Raw genomic sequence first — 16,572 nt, forward strand, 5'->3', positions numbered from 1 at the left:
CGGGCCATTATTTTGCTGAATACCAATTCCAAAAGGAAGTTTGAAAAATAAAATAAAAAGGACATTTTATCTCGTCAATCAAAAAACAAAAACTAAAGACGGGGAGCTGCATGCTCGCGAACATTTCCCTGACGACGGACCAAGAGATCAGTTCAACACCTGTCATTCCGACCATGGAACAAATGAAGCATTTTCCGCATGCATTTCTACGCAAAGGCTGCTTTAACCGGTCAGTGTTTAATGTTTACCACAAGAATCACGTAGAGAATGACTTACATTAGAAAGCATAAAGGAAGTGGCCCGATCAGTAGATATGCAGGCCAATAGAAATATCTTGAGGCCAGCTGAGCTGCTGCTACGTCTACGTGACGACGCAGTGGGCAGGCCAGGAGGGCGGGGCTGGGATATTTACGAGAGAAGAGTACTGTATACAATAACCAACTAATCAAGCAAGCGTGCGGCCAAAACACAGCAGGATTATAGGAGAGGGGAAGGAAGCAGCATAGAGAGCGTACATGTTGGGGCTGAGGGGCGAAAGGGAGAGGGGTGAGCTGTTGGGGCTTCGATCTCCGTCTCGCGCGCTGGAAAGTCGGACGGGACTGCTCCTTCCCTTGGCTAATTGATTGATTAGTCGAGGTCCAGCTCTTGCCGGATTAAACTGTGCAATAATTCGATGTGAGCCTCACACGCAGCAGTGGCAGCGCCTAGTTAGATTTTTAGGGTGCGCCGCGCCAGGGCCGGAGACCAACGGCGCTCGCATTTCCCTCACCGCCAATCTATAAATACCTGCCACGCCCCTTGCATTTCCCTCCACACCCAGGCACCACCACCACCCATCTCCTCTCCTCGTCTTCCTCCTCGGACTCCTTCGGGCTCATCCTTTGCACCTAACAGAAGCGAAGAGAGCCTTTCGTTGGCATGGCAGCTTTCATCCTCTTCCTCTGCTTGCTCGTGCCGCTCGTCCTCGCGTGCGCCATCCGCGCCAGGAAGGGCGCCGGCGGCCGTTCGTCGTCGGGCGGCGGCAAGAAAGGCAGCAGCAGCCTGCCGCTGCCGCCCGGGTCGATGGGGTGGCCGTACGTGGGCGAGACCACGCAGCTGTACTCCTCCAAGAACCCCAACGTCTTCTTCGCCAGGAAGCGGAACAAGTACGGGCCCATCTTCAAGACGCATATCCTCGGGTGCCCCTGCGTCATGGTGTCCAGCCCCGAGGCCGCGAAGTTCGTGCTTGTTACTCAGGCGCACCTCTTCAAGCCTACCTTCCCGGCCAGCAAGGAGCGGATGCTGGGTCCCCAGGCCATCTTCTTCCAGCAGGGGGACTACCACGCTCACCTCCGCCGTCTGGTCTCCCGCGCCTTCTCCCCCGAGGCCATCCGCGGCTCCGTCCCCGCCATCGAGGCTATCGCCCTCCGCTCCCTCGGCTCCTGGGAAGACCTTCAAGTCAACACCTTCCAAGAGATGAAGACTGTGAGTGCTTCTTCCTCTTCCATTCCCACTTGCTCTGCTTCCCTCTGCTCTGCTCTACTGCTAAATAATTGGAGCTTGAGACTGATCCTTCTGTTGGTGTCGTGGCGCAGTACGCTCTGAATGTGGCATTGCTGTCCATCTTCGGGGAGGAGGAGATGCAGTACATCGAGGAGCTGAAGCAGTGCTACCTGACGCTGGAGAAGGGGTATAACTCGATGCCGGTGAACCTGCCGGGCACGCTGTTCCACAAGGCCATGAAGGCCCGGAAGCGGCTGGGCGCCATTGTGGCCCACATCATCTCGGCCCGGCGCGAGCGTGAGCGCGGGAGCGACCTCCTGGGCTCCTTCATGGACGGCCGCGAGGCGCTCACCGACGACCAGATCGCCGACAACGCCATCGGCGTCATCTTCGCCGCGCGCGACACCACCGCCAGCGTGCTCACGTGGATGGTCAAGTTCCTCGGCGACAACCCCGCCGTGCTCAAAGCCGTCACCGTAAGTCGCCATCAACCAGCTGACCCGCTTGGTACCCGATCGAAAAGCGACTGACCCGTGCATCCAACAATTAACAGGAAGAGCATGCCGAGATCGCGAGGGAGAAGGCGTTGTCCGGCGAGCCGCTGTCGTGGGCCGACACGCGGCGGATGCGGATGACGGGCCGGGTGATCCAGGAGACGATGCGGGTGGCGTCCATCCTCTCCTTCACCTTCAGGGAGGCCGTGGAGGACGTGGAGTACCAAGGTGAGACATCAATCAACTTCGCGCGCGCGCGCGCTTTGGTCGTTTGCGGCAGCGCAGCGCCGTACTGTGCTGTCCCTCTCGGAGTACAGCAGTGCGCTGCCTGCCTGCCTGCGCATGAACTGGCTCGGAAAGGACGTGCTCCTAACCGAACGGGAATAGACCAACTCGAACTCGCAACTCACCTCGACTCGCTCTCTTCTGTGCGTGCAGGGTACCTGATTCCCAAGGGCTGGAAAGTGCTTCCCCTGTTCCGGAACATCCACCACAACCCCGACCACTTCCCCTCCCCCGAAAAGTTCGATCCTTCACGATTCGAGGTCAGCATCATAACAACCCTCTATTTGACGAGCCTGCTTCGATTCGATTGATCATTATCTGATTATACGTTTTGGTTCGTGACTGCAGGTGGCCCCCAAGCCCAACACGTTCATGCCGTTCGGGAACGGGACCCACTCGTGCCCCGGCAACGAGCTGGCCAAGCTGGAGATGCTCGTCCTCTGCCACCACCTCGCCACCAAGTACAGATGGTCCACCTCCAAGTCCGAGAGCGGCGTCCAGTTCGGCCCCTTCGCCCTCCCCATCAACGGCCTCCCCATGACCTTCACCCGCAAGGACAAGAACAAAGCCTGAGCCATCCATCCATCACCTCCTCCTCGTTCCCAAAGGAAAATCAACAGCACGATAGTGGCAACGGCGTGGCACATGCGAGCTGGATCGGCTCCGTCCGTGTCCGTGGCGGTCGCCGTCGGAGGGGACACTTGTAGCTGTGGGCGCCGCGGCGGGAGCGAGAGCGCGCTGGCGGAGGCCGATCGGAGAGAGCACGGGCCGTCAAAGTCCTTTGTACATATTCTTCAGCCAGGACCATGACGGCCGGGCGAGACAAGACCAAGAAAAATCCCACTCTTCAAAACACACACAGACGTAGGCATTCTCAGCTAGGGAGATCCGGCGCCACAAAGAAGTGGCGCCGAACTGTAAAACCAACCATTTTTTATCCTTTTTTCCTTCAGATTTTTATTTTTTTGGCAACACCTATACTAGTATAGGAGGAGGAGAAGACAGCAGACTGACAGGCCCTGATTGGGATGTAAGATAGGCTGCCCGCCTGAAAGCAGGCTGGCAGCTAGGTCGAATAATTAATGGATCGATCGACCGCGGCAAAGGGCCAAAAGGAGGCCCCCGGGAGAGCGACCCCTCTGTATTGTTTGTTACACGTCAATGAACTGGAAATGGCTTTCTTGTGGATGGAATGGCATACAAGTACGTACCTGTGATCTGTTTCTAAATATACTAAAAACAGTAGTGCTAATCAACTGTCTCGATGCTACTCGTAGTTGAGAGTAGTAGTAGTAAGCAACACTTATTCCCGATCGCCTCGTGCGTGTCCGTGCATGCGTCGAAGCAACAAAGTCCACGCTACACGAAGTACACCTCTATAAAATATCGCCTGGGCTCTTGGCGGGGCAAACAATCATGCAGGCTTGTGGTCGGGATTGATGCTCTAGAAACAAAGCCACTGCCTGGCCTCTGCGATTCTGGAAGGGCTAGCTCCTCACTCCCCTGGTGGAGGTGGAGCCCTGTCTCCACTCTTAGTTATTTTTAGATCAACCACTCTTAGGGTTCTACTAGAAACTAGTTTTGGAAGAAGCCGGTCCTACAAGGAGCTTGACTCCAAGGTGATGTGGGACAGAGATCAGGTGACATGCACGTTTGCATGTCACCGCGTGCCTTGAGGCCAAAATTCAAATTTAAACATTGCGAAAAAATCTGAAAAAAAATCATGCATGTTCACAACACATATTAAGATAAAATTCATATCAAAATTCGAAACATACATTGAGAAACAAAAAAGAGAAATCTTCATGAATAGTTCGTGAATGGTTCTCTGTAGACTATTCACATCTGAGTTTCTCTTTTTTGTTTCTCGATGTATGTTTCGAATTTTGATCTGAATTTTTTAGGGGTTATCTTAATATGTGTTGTGAACATGCGTGATTTTTTTCAGATTTTTTTTTTTTGCAATGTTTAAATTTGAATTTCGGCCGCAAGGCACACGGTGACATGCAAACGTGCATGTCACCTGATCTCTGTGCGGTGATGTGTGTTTAGCAAAGGCGAGAGTCCCTTTATATGCCGGGGCTCAGATGAGCTCGGGATGAACTGTAACTTATTTTTTTAAAATGTTTAAAAATCTGATTTCTTTTTATATGAAAAACTTTTACAAATGTTCTAAGAGCTTGCAAAATTTCATCACGAAATCACATCTGTGCAAGTCATGGCAAAAAAAAGCAGTGCTTCAAAATGCTTTCCAAAGTAGCATTTTCAGAGTATCGAATTTGTTTTTTCTCGCCATGACTTCTAAAAATGTGATTTCATGATGAAACTTTGCAGGCTCTTAGAACATTTGCCAAAGCTTGCCTTAAAAAGTTCAGATTTTTTGAACATTTTTAAAATATTTTTTGATTTAACTGTTCACCCGAGCTCATTTGAGCTCGGGTGCAAAAACTTCACGTCCTAGCAAAGGCCTCATTTGGTTTATATGTGATTTTGTAGGGATTCCGCATTTTTAAAAAGGGCAATATATTAGTATCAATATTATATTAATTTACCGGTGTAATGACACATATCAAGACTAGTCCAAACATAAAGGACACACACAATAAAAAAGATTAAAAGAGAGAGTCGATGCGACAAAGACACACAACATGCAATCAACAACAACATTAATTTCATTAATAGCGGAGGAACTACGAGAAAGGTTCTCCAAAAAATAATGCCTTCAGAAAGGGAGCGACACATAAGCACCATCAACGTTGGATCAAACCACTAGAGGTCAGATCTTAGATTTTCACCCAGAGAGCATGACCAAGGAATCTCCAATGCAATGCTTTCAACAAGAACACTATGTGGAAACATCGCCATTGCCAGATGCAACCATAGAAGGTCATACCTAAGGTATTCACCGCCTATACTAAGGAGAGAACGACCAACCTATAGTTGTTGTGTATTACCGCCACCACTTGCCTAAGAAGACAATGACGCCCGGAGGGGCACACCCACATGGCATGGTCACGGGAAATTGAAATCCAAACCGTTTCATGCCATACTGCCCAGAGAGAACAGCTCACGTGCTTAACCCTAACGTGGACATTTTAACGCTAGCTAGGCCATACCCATGAACAAAAGCTGATGCACATCGCGGAGAACCAAATGTCGTCGACAACTTCTCATGTGCATGTATTCCAAAGATGGCGTGGTAGAGTCTGACAGTGCCAAAGGCACCAAGGCACGTTATGTTGTAGCAACACCATCACCAATGCACCATTACACCTCTTCAAGTTGTCGTCCTTGGAGTTACATCTCCGGTGCCACCACTAACCACGCCCCCGGCACCGAGCCTCTACCAACCATTGGAAGCCAGATCTGGGAAGTCCAGATTCGTCGTTACCGGCACCAACAATCACATCATGCAACCACCACCATAGGAGGAGGTCGCGTCATCAATCTGCACCTGCCATCAACAACTAGCAGTCGACCACCACTCCCGTGGAGGAGGTACCCCCTGCTAGGTGGAGCATGTCTCCATGAGCCAGGGAGCCTCCGTCGCCGCCCGCCTGGGAGCCAGCCACCCACGCTGCATCAGTCGCCGATCGGGGACCCGCTGCCCAACAGGCAGAGGTCGCACGATCTAGCGCACAGGAGAAGCCACCGTCGAGCCACCACCACCACATATGCTTTGTCCGATAGTTGCCTCCGTTGACGGCGAGGGGGTGGGAGTAGAGGGAGAGGGCCGAAGGAGGCGGTGGACTGGATCTCCGAATGTGCCACCTAGGGTTAGGCGACGAGGGTCAGCCCTTTTCTTCTCCATAAATCCCCTAAAGGGCAAAAATATGTTTTGTTCCGTTGGAATTCTACATGATAGGAAAGTCTTCTTTGGTGCCATATGGTTCATGAGCTCATTGTTTATAGGAATATAATCGTATTCCTATATTTGATTGATTCATATCCTCCACGTGTCAAAGGAAAAGAAACATTAGATCAGGCTCAATAGAAAAAATCATCCAATAAAATCAATGACTTATGTTTCCCTATTCCTATTCATATATTTTGAGCTACATGTTGCTACTTCTTGAGCTTGCGTTGATTTTTTTTCCTTGAAGAGGAAATGGTGATGTAGCAAAGTAGAGATAAGTATTTCCATCAGTTAAGAACCAAGGTATCAAACTAGTAGGAGGAACACACAAGTCCCCAGTAGATGCACCTGCACAAACTAATAAACACTTGCACACAATGCGAAAAAGGGGTTGTCAATCCCTTCACGATTACTAGCAAGAGTGAGATCTGATAGAGATAGGTATAAAAGATAAGTAAAAGTGTAAAATAAAGTAAAGATAAATAAATTGCAGCAAGATATTTTTGGGTTTTTGGTTTTATAGATCTGAAAATAATATGATAGAAATAGATCCGGAGCCATAGGTTTCACTGAGGCTTCTCTCTTGAAGAAAGCATACGGTGGGTAAACAAATTACTGTCGAGCAATTGATATAAAAGCGCATAGTTATGACGATATCTAAAACAGTGATCATGAATATATGCATCACATCCGTGACAAATAGACCGACTCCTGCCTGCATCTACTACTATTACTCCACACATCGACCGCTATCCAGCATGCATCTAGTGTATTAAGTTGACAAGAATTGAGTAACACCTTAAGCAAGATGACATGATGTAGAGGGATAGATGCAAACAATATGGTAAAACCCCCATCATTTTATCCTTAATGGTAACAATATAAATACGTGCCTCGCTACCCCTACAGTCACTGGGTTAGGACATCGTAAGATTGAACCCATTACAAAGCACCTCTCCCATTGCAAGAAAGACCAATCTAGTTGGCCAAACCAAATCAATAGATCAGACAGAAATATAAAGCAATGTTAATCATGCATAAATGAGTTGAAAGAAGACAAAAACAATATTCATAGATAATCTGATCATAAATCCATAATTTACCGGTTCTCAACAAATGCACTGCAAAAGAAGATTATATCGAATAAAACTCCAAGAACATCAAGGAGAACTTTGTATTGAAGATCAAATAGAGAGAAGAAACATCTAGCTACTAGCTATGGACCTGTAGGTCTATGGTAAACTACTCACACATCATCGGAAGGGAAGCAAGGTTGGTGTAGAGGCCCTCCGTGATCGAATCCCCATCCGGCAGAGTACCGGAAAAGGCCCCAAGATGGGATCTCACGAGAACAGAAGCTTGCGGTGGCAGGAAAGTATTTTTGGTGTGCCCCCTAATGTACAGGGAATATTTGGGTATTTATAAAGCTGGAGTTAGGGTTAGGGGAGTCCCGAGGGGCCCACAATCCGCGAGGGGGGGGGGGGCTCTAGGGCTTTTGGACCTCTCGTGGCTCCTCCGGCCTCCTCCCGAAGCTTTCTGGTCTAAGAAAAATCCTCAAAAAAAATCGTTCTGTTTGGACTCCGCTGTAAAAGACAAAATAAGGAAAAAACACCAACTGGCACTGGGCACTAGGTTAAGAGGTTAGTCCCCCAAAATGATATAAAATAACATATTAATGCATATAAAACATCCAAGATGGATAATACAATAGCATGAAACAATAAAAAATTATAGATACACTGAAGACGTATCAAATGCCATCTCACCTCCTGTAGTTGTCATAATTCTATGTTTTTTGTCTTCTGATAAAGGGTGCCTTTATTAACTCATATTATAGCATCAAGTGGATTTGTATAACATTCCTATCATATGAAGCAACCCTAAAACTACGACACCAAAATAACCATGGTATCCTTTGACGGTTTAAGGCCCTCTTTGAAAGCAAAATCATCATAGGAATGGAATCTTATAGGTTTTTCTTGTATGCCCTTTTTTTTCGCGAATACGTAAAGTTTGTGTATCTTTTCATTGATAGAAGAAGAAAGAGTGAGTATAGGGGATGGTACAACACATGATGCGAACACAAGAAGGTGTGGACTTGCTATCTGGAGCAGAGGCACTTGGGATACTCAGCCCAAATAGAGGAAACAACACAACAAAACTCGCCTAACCCCGAGAAGCAACCCAAACCAAACCAAGATGAGAAACATCTCCAATTCCATCATCGGGGATGCTGCTGGCGAACAAGACATCACCTTCACGAAGGGGGAAGACATCGAGATGTCGTGGCCGTCCAGTCCAAAATAATCGGACCTTGGGTTTCCCCTGATGCTTGAAGAGGACACATATGAAGGCCATGGCAACGCCTCGAGGAAGGGGACAACATCAGCAGGTGTCGCCGATGCCAGCATTGGCAGGCTGAGGAGGGATTTCACACTGGAGTTAGTCTGAGCAAACGAAGCCATCGGGGTAGACTTTAGAAGAGGAAGTCGAGTCACAGACGTGAACCACCATCGCATGAAGGAGAGCAACGCCAAACGCCAAAGGAGGCCCTGGACGCCGGATGCGCGAGCTACAGATCTAGCGAGAGGACAAGCGAGGCGCAGAGGTTGGCAGGGTTGGGCAGCCGGGCGGAGAGAGGGACGACGCTGGGGATGCAACGACGAACTAAGCCTAGCTTAGATGTTTTTTTGGGTGGAATCAGACCACTTGGGTTCAAGCCCTGATCTTGTTCGGTTTGGTTTTATCTTGAATTAAGCCTAGCTTAGATGGTTTGTTTTTTTGGTGGAATCAGACCACTTGGGTTCAAGTCCGAATCTGGTTTGGTTTGGTTTATCTTGAATTAAGCCTAGCTTAGATGGTTTGGTATTTTCGTGGTGGAATCATGCCACTCGGATTGAAGCCCGAATGTGGTTTGGTTTGGTTTTATCGTTGAATTAAACCTTGCCTAGATGTTTGTCTTTTTGTGGTGGAATCATATCACTCGGGTTTAAGTCCTAGACTTGACACGAGTGTTCATTTTTTTTAAAATTTACTTCAGGCCTTATGATGTATTTCTCGGCTAAGAAGTGCATGTGGCAGGCGAATGTGTAAGCATCCGCGTCCATATTATCTTTTAAAAAAGAGGATTTTTTTTCCGTAGCAACAATTTGGGTTGGTATTTTTTTTCTCTTTTCGAGCCGAGCTCTGGTTTAGAATGGCTTGTGGGCCAGAAAGTGAGTTTCCCCTAGAGCCACTACTAAAGTGCTTTTAAATGGCCTTTTGGTTGCACCGAGAAACTGCGAGTTGCGTTGGGTATGATACTTGGAATTTTCCCTCCCTCCATCTCCTTGGGATCCCTCAAGACTCAACCACACTGACTACTTAAGCAGCTTGTTGACAATTATCTCGGGGTGAGCTGAGGAAGCGTCGTTGTCCGTACAGGGCGATAGGTTAGCGATTGACTTTTGGAGGGGCGGAGGAGCAAACTGAATATTCAAAAATAGGCGAGGTGGCCGACGCTTGCAGGTGCTCCCCGTGTACCTCTAGTACGTAATCGAGGGCCGCGAGAAAGAGAGAGGCACGGAGCGGGAGGGGACGAAATGAAAGCGAAGTTTCCTGGAAGCGCAGGCAGGAAGTCACCTCCCCTCTAATGGCGAGACAGATGGAATCCTATCCTCTGTGCCAATTATTCAGCCAGCCAGCCGGGCAGCAGTCACGAGCCGGCATTATTCAGTTAGGAGCCGCCGATCCGCGGATGGGCGCGCGAACGGAGCCAATTGGTGACAGGCTGATCGACATGCCATCATCAGCTGCGTGGGATCGGCCGATGGAGCCATGGAGGCCACGAATTTGTTTATTCCGCCCCCCTGCGGTGCGTGCGCGCGTCCACCGCTGATCCATCTGGAGATCTGCTGCTATCAGTATGTTTTGGACTTTTCAGTCTCCGACTGAACTAATCATGCCGATTGGCCTCTCGAGTCTCGGTTTCTGCTCTGCTCCCCGCGCACTGCATCCACTCTCCTGCTTGGCAACTTCCTACGCCATGGTGCTTGTCAACGCAGTCATGTGTTCGCTACTTGTCAACGTGCGCATGCGCATGTACTACTTGCAAGGTATCGCCCACGGCCGCGCACGCCCGAGGAAAAAGGCTTGTACGCAATTTAATGTACTCACACATAGGTTTCGAAACAAAAATGTGATCACACCTAGACAAGGATACATAGAGAGAGACCACAGGGAGAAAAACTTGTAGCCTATGCCCTAGGTGCCGTTCAGATCCAGACATGTCGCGCTGTACTACGACTTCCTCTTGAATGAGTGGAATGGATGATGGCTCACCGGATATGCGAGGGACACATGTCGAAAATATGGCCAGGAACCGAAAAGTTCATCCCGTGAAGACTACAGCGGCACAGCAGCAGCCAGCAGGTGCTACCCTGACCCGTTCCTTTTTCTTTTTTAACTACCAGCATAGACATCTTTGTCTTGAGAGGTATTTCTCGCCCGAGGATCTCTGTGTACTGGAATGCAGATCTTTATATATATGTCACTCCGCTGAAGTTCCACGCTCATTGCATATAAGAAATGTCAACACGACGAAAAGGACTTCAGGCGTCGCCTTCCATATTGATTAAGTAATACGAGACACTATTGTGCTGGATGATGTTTCACCTAATTGTGTGATGTCAAATTATGGGCCACAAAATTACCACGTTCACCCTTTTTTTGCGAGCAAAGCTTGCGTATAGGTAGAAATGTAATAGTGCAAGTGAATGAGGTTGGGAACGCTAGAAAACTACGTACACAGAGATGGCGTAGACATTAGGGTCAGCATGAAAGAGCATGGATTTGCTCCGCCCCAAGAAATTAGAAATCGGCTACGGTGCGATCGTGGCGAGGCCTCTAGCCCTCCCCATCGTCCAGGAGCACACTTCTTCTTGGATGATGTGCAGGAGCTGAGCGACGGACGGGGTGCAACCATCGAATATGCAGGAGTTTCGGTGTTTCCAAATAGACCAGGCGACGAGGAGAATGAGCGAGGAGATGCACTTCCTGTGGGCAGCCGGGGCGGCAGATGCAGCAGCGTGCCACCAATCAGGAAGCAATCAGGTGGCGCGGGTGCGACGGTGTTTGGGTAGCACCAGGCGAGTGAGTCATGCCAGATTTGCCGCGAGAAGGGGCAGGCCACCAGTAAGTGCTCCATCGATTCGATGGCCTGATCATAGAGCAAATAGAGAAGGTGACGGAGGCCGTGACGGTTCCCTCTAATCAAACTAGTTTTTTTTTTTCGAAAATCAGAACTATCGTAAAAGTTCATCGGAAGTACAAAGCATATCAAACATAATAAAAAAATATGGAGATTTCGAGACCACCGAATGACCACAACCACCGTTATAACGAGCCGCTGACGCGCCTGTAACACCCCGATAGTTATGGTAATAGTAAGCTCACCCTAATGATGCCATGTCACCATGCTTGCTAAGCTTAATTGCCTCTTGATAAAAACCAAACTCAAGTTCAAATTCAAATTGCAAGTCAAACTGTTATTTTTTTAAACAGTGAAACAAAAATGTTGGTGGTGTTGCAAATATTCACTAAGTAATTGTCATGAATTATCCAACCTCATTTGAATTACTAAAATGCCCTTAACCTAATTAAAACTGAGCCAACAGCATTAATTTTAGCCATTTCATATTAAACAAATATTTATTTAATTCCAAACCACATGTAACTTTGTGGGCTACTTCAGTGTATAGCCTAGTTTTTATGTGCCAAATACCATGTTGAACAAAAATAATTTGGTAGTTACAAAAATAATAATTAGAAAGATGCCAAAAATAGGAACAAAAAATAGAAAAGGAAAAACGGTTAATCTCACCTGTTGGACTGAGCCGCAAGTGCACGACCCAACCCATCTCCCCATCATCTTCCTCCCATGTTCACCGAGCGCGCCGTGGACGCCACGCGCGCGTCCGTGGCTTTGATCTCCATGTGCCGACCATCCGACGTCTCCTCGCGTTGGATAAGATCCCCCTGTGACCCCTGTGCTAACCCTAGACCCCTCTTTCCCCCCTCACTCTCGGTCTCGCTCGATCCCATCCACATCCGACACCGTCGTCGCCATGCCTCACCTCGCCACCGTGGCCACTGAGCTCCCCGGCGCATGAGATCATGCCTAGTTGCTTCGCCGTCGTCGACTACCTCGGCTACGCCCTCAAAATCAAGTTGAAAGCCGCTTCATCATCGGCATCGACTTTGTCTTCGTCTTTGGTCACCCGAGCTCCGCTGCGTCGATCCACGCCAATGCCGCTCCTAAGCTCTCACCGGGCCACCATGTGCCTCCTAGGCAAGCTGCACTCCTTTCCACCTCTCTTTGTACGTCATTCTCGTGCCCGTAGTTGTCGATACCATCGTCGCCGAGCTCGTCGCCGCTGCTCGCCTTGCCGCCGCGGCCACTGCCAGCCAAGCTCGCAACCGAGCTTTGCCTTCAGCTCATGGTCCTCCCTGGAACACAACACAACAACCAACTCCTCTCCTCGTGCCCCGTAGTCCCGGATACGAGCTCGCTTGATTCGAACCGCCGCTGTCATCGACGCTGCGCTCACCTCCGGCCACCCAAGCTGCTGCCACCTCCATCATGCGATGCGGCTCGCTTCCCTCATTCGAACGCGCCTGGCCGTGCTCCAAGTGAACGCCCGTAGCACATCTCCAACGAATCCCGAGCCTCACCGTCATCGTATTGGTCGCCGCCGGCGCGCCACCGCGATTTGAACTTCGATGGGTCGCTGATCGATGGACCTCGGGGAATACTAATCCGGGCGCCAACCATCACTGACACATGTGCCCTATCAATTGGCAATTAAATTAAGCCACTGACACTGATGTGTAGGCCCCGCCTACTAATTAACTTAATTAATTAACTTAACTTACTGTTAACTCTACAATCACTGACTACTATGTCCCACTAGGCCTAGTTGACCAGTCATCCTGCTGACTGGGCTAGTCCCAGTCAATGATAGGTGGGTCCATGTTGAGCAATCAACTGGTCAACAGTTGACCTTCTGACTCTGCAGTTAGGTCGCACTGTAAGCCTCTAGTACACATTATTGTGTACACCTTCCGTGTGCACTCAGTAATTTCGCGGCCTTTCGCCTGAGCTTCTCCTCCTTTGTGGCCTTTGCTTTGACGCGAGGAGTTTGCCGCGTCGCCGAGTTGATCTTTGATAACCCACAAGTATAGGGTATCAATTGTCTCGATAAGTAAGAGTGTCGAACCCAACGAGGACCTAAAGGTGGAATTTATATTCTCTTCAAGTTCTATCGACCACATTTAACATTTGCTTTACCTAGAAAAGTATGGAACTAGAAGTCCTTAGGTGTGGTGCTAGACCTACTTTGCAAGAATAAAACTAGGAGTACTTTGCTAGATAATAAAAGTTTGTCATTTAGTAGAGAGCTTTTTATAACACAAAGAGAAAGATTGTCCACAGGCAATTGAATATAACTCGATAGATACTTATCATATCCAATGAGGAGAGGCATGAGCTAGCATACTTTCCGTACTTGGATCACATGTTCTTATGATTGGAACTCTAGCAAGCATCCGCAACTACTAAAGATCATTAAGGTAAAACCCAACCATAGCATTAAGTAACAAGTTTTCTTTACTCCCATACGAAACAACCCACTTACTCGAGTATAAGCTTCTATCACTCTCGCCACCCACTATAAGCGAATTATGAACGTACTACAAAACCCTACAACGGTAATCCCACACGCTTGCGCGACATGGAGGGCACCATAGGACAACACCATATTAATATACAACTCATATCAATCACACAATACCACAATTAACCCGTAGGACAAAAAAAATCCACTCAAACATCATAGGACGACAAAACATCATTGGATAATAATATGTTGCATAAAACACCATGTTCAAGTAGAGAATTACAGCGAGAATAGAGAGGTTACACCGCTACATAGAGGGGGAGAGAGTTGATGATGACGGCGGCAAAGTTGCTGGTGTAGATCGCCGTCATGATGGTTCCCCGGCCGGTGCTCCGGCACCACCGAAAGAGAGAGGGAGAGAGCTCCCCTCCTTCTTCTTGCTTGGCCTCCCCCTAGATGGGTGGAGAGTTTCCCCCTGGTCCATGGACGCCATGGTTCCCGGAGGACAGGAGCCCCTCCGAGATTGGATCTCTCTCTTTTTCTCTTCTGTTTCGCGTCCCTGTTTTCTGGCCGAAAACCGTTTCTTATATTCCTGGAGATCCATAACTCCGATCAAGCTGAAATTTTAACACGGTTTTTCTCTCAATATAAGCTTCCTTGCAGCGAAAGAAGGGCTCCAACCAACTTACGAGGGAGTCACAAGGCAACGCGACACAACCAACCCCCTGGTTTCTCCCTGTTGCCTTGTGGCTACCTCGGGCACCGTCTTGTGTTGATTCCATCTCCCAAAAAATCACATATATTCCAAAATAAATCTCCATAAAATTTTATCACGTTTGGACTTCGTTTGATATGGATTTTCTGCAAAACATAAAACATGCAAAAAAACAGGAACTGTCACTGGGCACTGGATCAATATGTTAGTCCCAAAAATAATATAAAATGTTGCCAAAAGTATATGAAAGTTGTAGAATATTGGCATGAAATAATAAAAAATTATAGATATGACGGAGACATATCAATCTTCTGGGCGAGGGTGATGCTAGGATCCTCCTGCACCTCCACCACCTCAAACTCCGGCATGCTCTCGTCCGGTTCCATGCTCGACGATGATAGGGAGTAAGAGAGTGGGATGAAAAGGTGGGAATTGGATGGAGAGCGGTAGGATGGAGGATGAGAGTGGGGATTTTGCCGCGGAAACAGGGCGGGCAGCTACAAAATTGCGGGCTCCGCCATCCTTTTGGGTGGGCCACAGGTGTAAGAGTCTGACATGTCTTGTGTCCGGACTCCTGCACTCCCACATTTGGTTCTAGTTTGTGGGAAAAACGTGGTCCGGACTGCTCGGCGGACCGATACAGGACCGTGTTGGATGGCACAACACGCCCGGACCACGTGGTTCTGACGTATGCGGGCAGTTTGAGGGTCCGCGTTGAAGATGCCCTAAGCAGCCTTACCGCGTGGTCCGGACATATACGAGTGGTTTGAGGGTCCGCGTTAGAGATGCCCTAAGCAGCCTTCCCTATGTATATATATTTTTCCTTTCTCTTAGCTCCAAACGGGGTATTGAAAACATTAAATACTACTAGTGCTAGTATGGTATGGTAGAAGATGGGTGATAAAAAGAAGTATGATGCGACAAAATCTACAACATCCAACTCTCTCTATGGTGAATCTGCAGCTAGTGGATCACATTTCTGCAAAGGCTGATGAAAATAAAACCCATTTCTCAACAGCATGCTGAGCGGATTGTACGAGATGGTTCTAATACTCCTTTCTAGGAGGATGTCCTAGCTTGTATTGTGCTCCCTATGTAAAGAAATATAAGAGTATTTAGATCACGAAAGTAGTGGTCTAAATGCTCTTATATTTCTTAACCAAGAAGATAAATGTTAAGAGAGCGAGAGCTGAAGGATGAATATGTTTTCAGTTTAGAAGGGCGTTGGCTGGAGAGACTGTTGACCAGTGGAATGAATTTAAGGTGCTAGTGGATAGCATTGATCTAGCTGATGAGAAGGATAGAGTGAGATGGAAGCTAGGTAGCAACAAAAAAGTTTGATGCTAGAGATCTATACTTGCAACTTAAGAATACATGTGTGGTGGGGTACAAATTTATGTGGAAAGCGAGGATCCTCTTGAGATTAAGATTTTTCTATGACCAATGCTTAAATATGGCATATTGGCCAAATATAGTATAATTAATGGGGTTGAAGTGGTAATGAACAATGCCACTTTTGTAGGCGTAATTTTTTTGAATGAAAGGGAATTCTCCCCCGATTCCATTAATGAAACTAAACGAGTCTTTGTGATAACCAAAACGCACACCACCAAAATTACTCCTCCCCTCTTAACCCTCTTTGGCACAAGCCAACTAAACAAAGCTAGAACCTGGCTCCCAACAGCGCAAGTAAGAAGGACCTCATCCCACCAAACGAGAAGCTAGACAACAAATTAAAATCAGCTCCTGCCAAATGCAGCATCCGGGACCAAATACTCACCCGCTACAGAGCCAACTAACAAACACCAAAAGAATAATCTACAAGCCGATTCTCCACGCAGAAGCGCCATCGTCACCCGTTCTCCATCTTGGGAATCCACAAAGCCCAGCTGCGCCTTGCTTGGAAGATCTCAACAGTGACTCGCAACAGATGTTTTACACACCGTTGGAGCCCTAGTTTTGCGTCGTGCAAAATACTCCAGTTGTTAATCCAAAGGCAACCATGTGTAACACCACATTGGGATCAGAAGGCCATTTATGCTAGAAGCAAGCAAAATTCCTTGCTTTACAAATACCCATATAATC

At 48.0% G+C, this 16,572-nt stretch overlaps 1 protein-coding gene across 1 annotated transcript; it reads left to right on the plus strand.

Annotated features, from left to right (window-relative positions):
- The first annotated feature begins 815 nt into the window (after positions 1-815).
- LOC119323008 (abscisic acid 8'-hydroxylase 1) lies at positions 816-3,449 on the plus strand. Its single transcript, XM_037596565.1, has 5 exons — positions 816-1,464; positions 1,575-1,958; positions 2,036-2,204; positions 2,415-2,521; positions 2,610-3,449. The coding sequence occupies exons 1-5, from the start codon at positions 919-921 to the stop codon at positions 2,832-2,834; spliced, it is 1,431 nt and encodes a 476-aa protein (XP_037452462.1). The 5' UTR covers positions 816-918; the 3' UTR covers positions 2,835-3,449.
- Positions 3,450-16,572: the final 13,123 nt, after the last annotated feature.

This window comes from Triticum dicoccoides, chromosome 6B (assembly GCF_002162155.2).
Source record: "Triticum dicoccoides isolate Atlit2015 ecotype Zavitan chromosome 6B, WEW_v2.0, whole genome shotgun sequence".
Taxonomy (NCBI): domain Eukaryota; kingdom Viridiplantae; phylum Streptophyta; class Magnoliopsida; order Poales; family Poaceae; genus Triticum; species Triticum dicoccoides.

Bases quoted from the DNA above. Each gene is read 5' to 3' on its own strand.
- LOC119323008 (XM_037596565.1), top strand. From the start codon at position 919: ATGGCAGCTTTCATCCTCTTCCTCTGCTTGCTCGTGCCGCTCGTCCTC. The intron at 1,465-1,574 runs GTGAGTGCTTCT...GTCGTGGCGCAG, and splicing joins CCTTCCAAGAGATGAAGACT to TACGCTCTGAATGTGGCATT. The intron at 2,522-2,609 runs GTCAGCATCATA...TCGTGACTGCAG, and splicing joins TCGATCCTTCACGATTCGAG to GTGGCCCCCAAGCCCAACAC.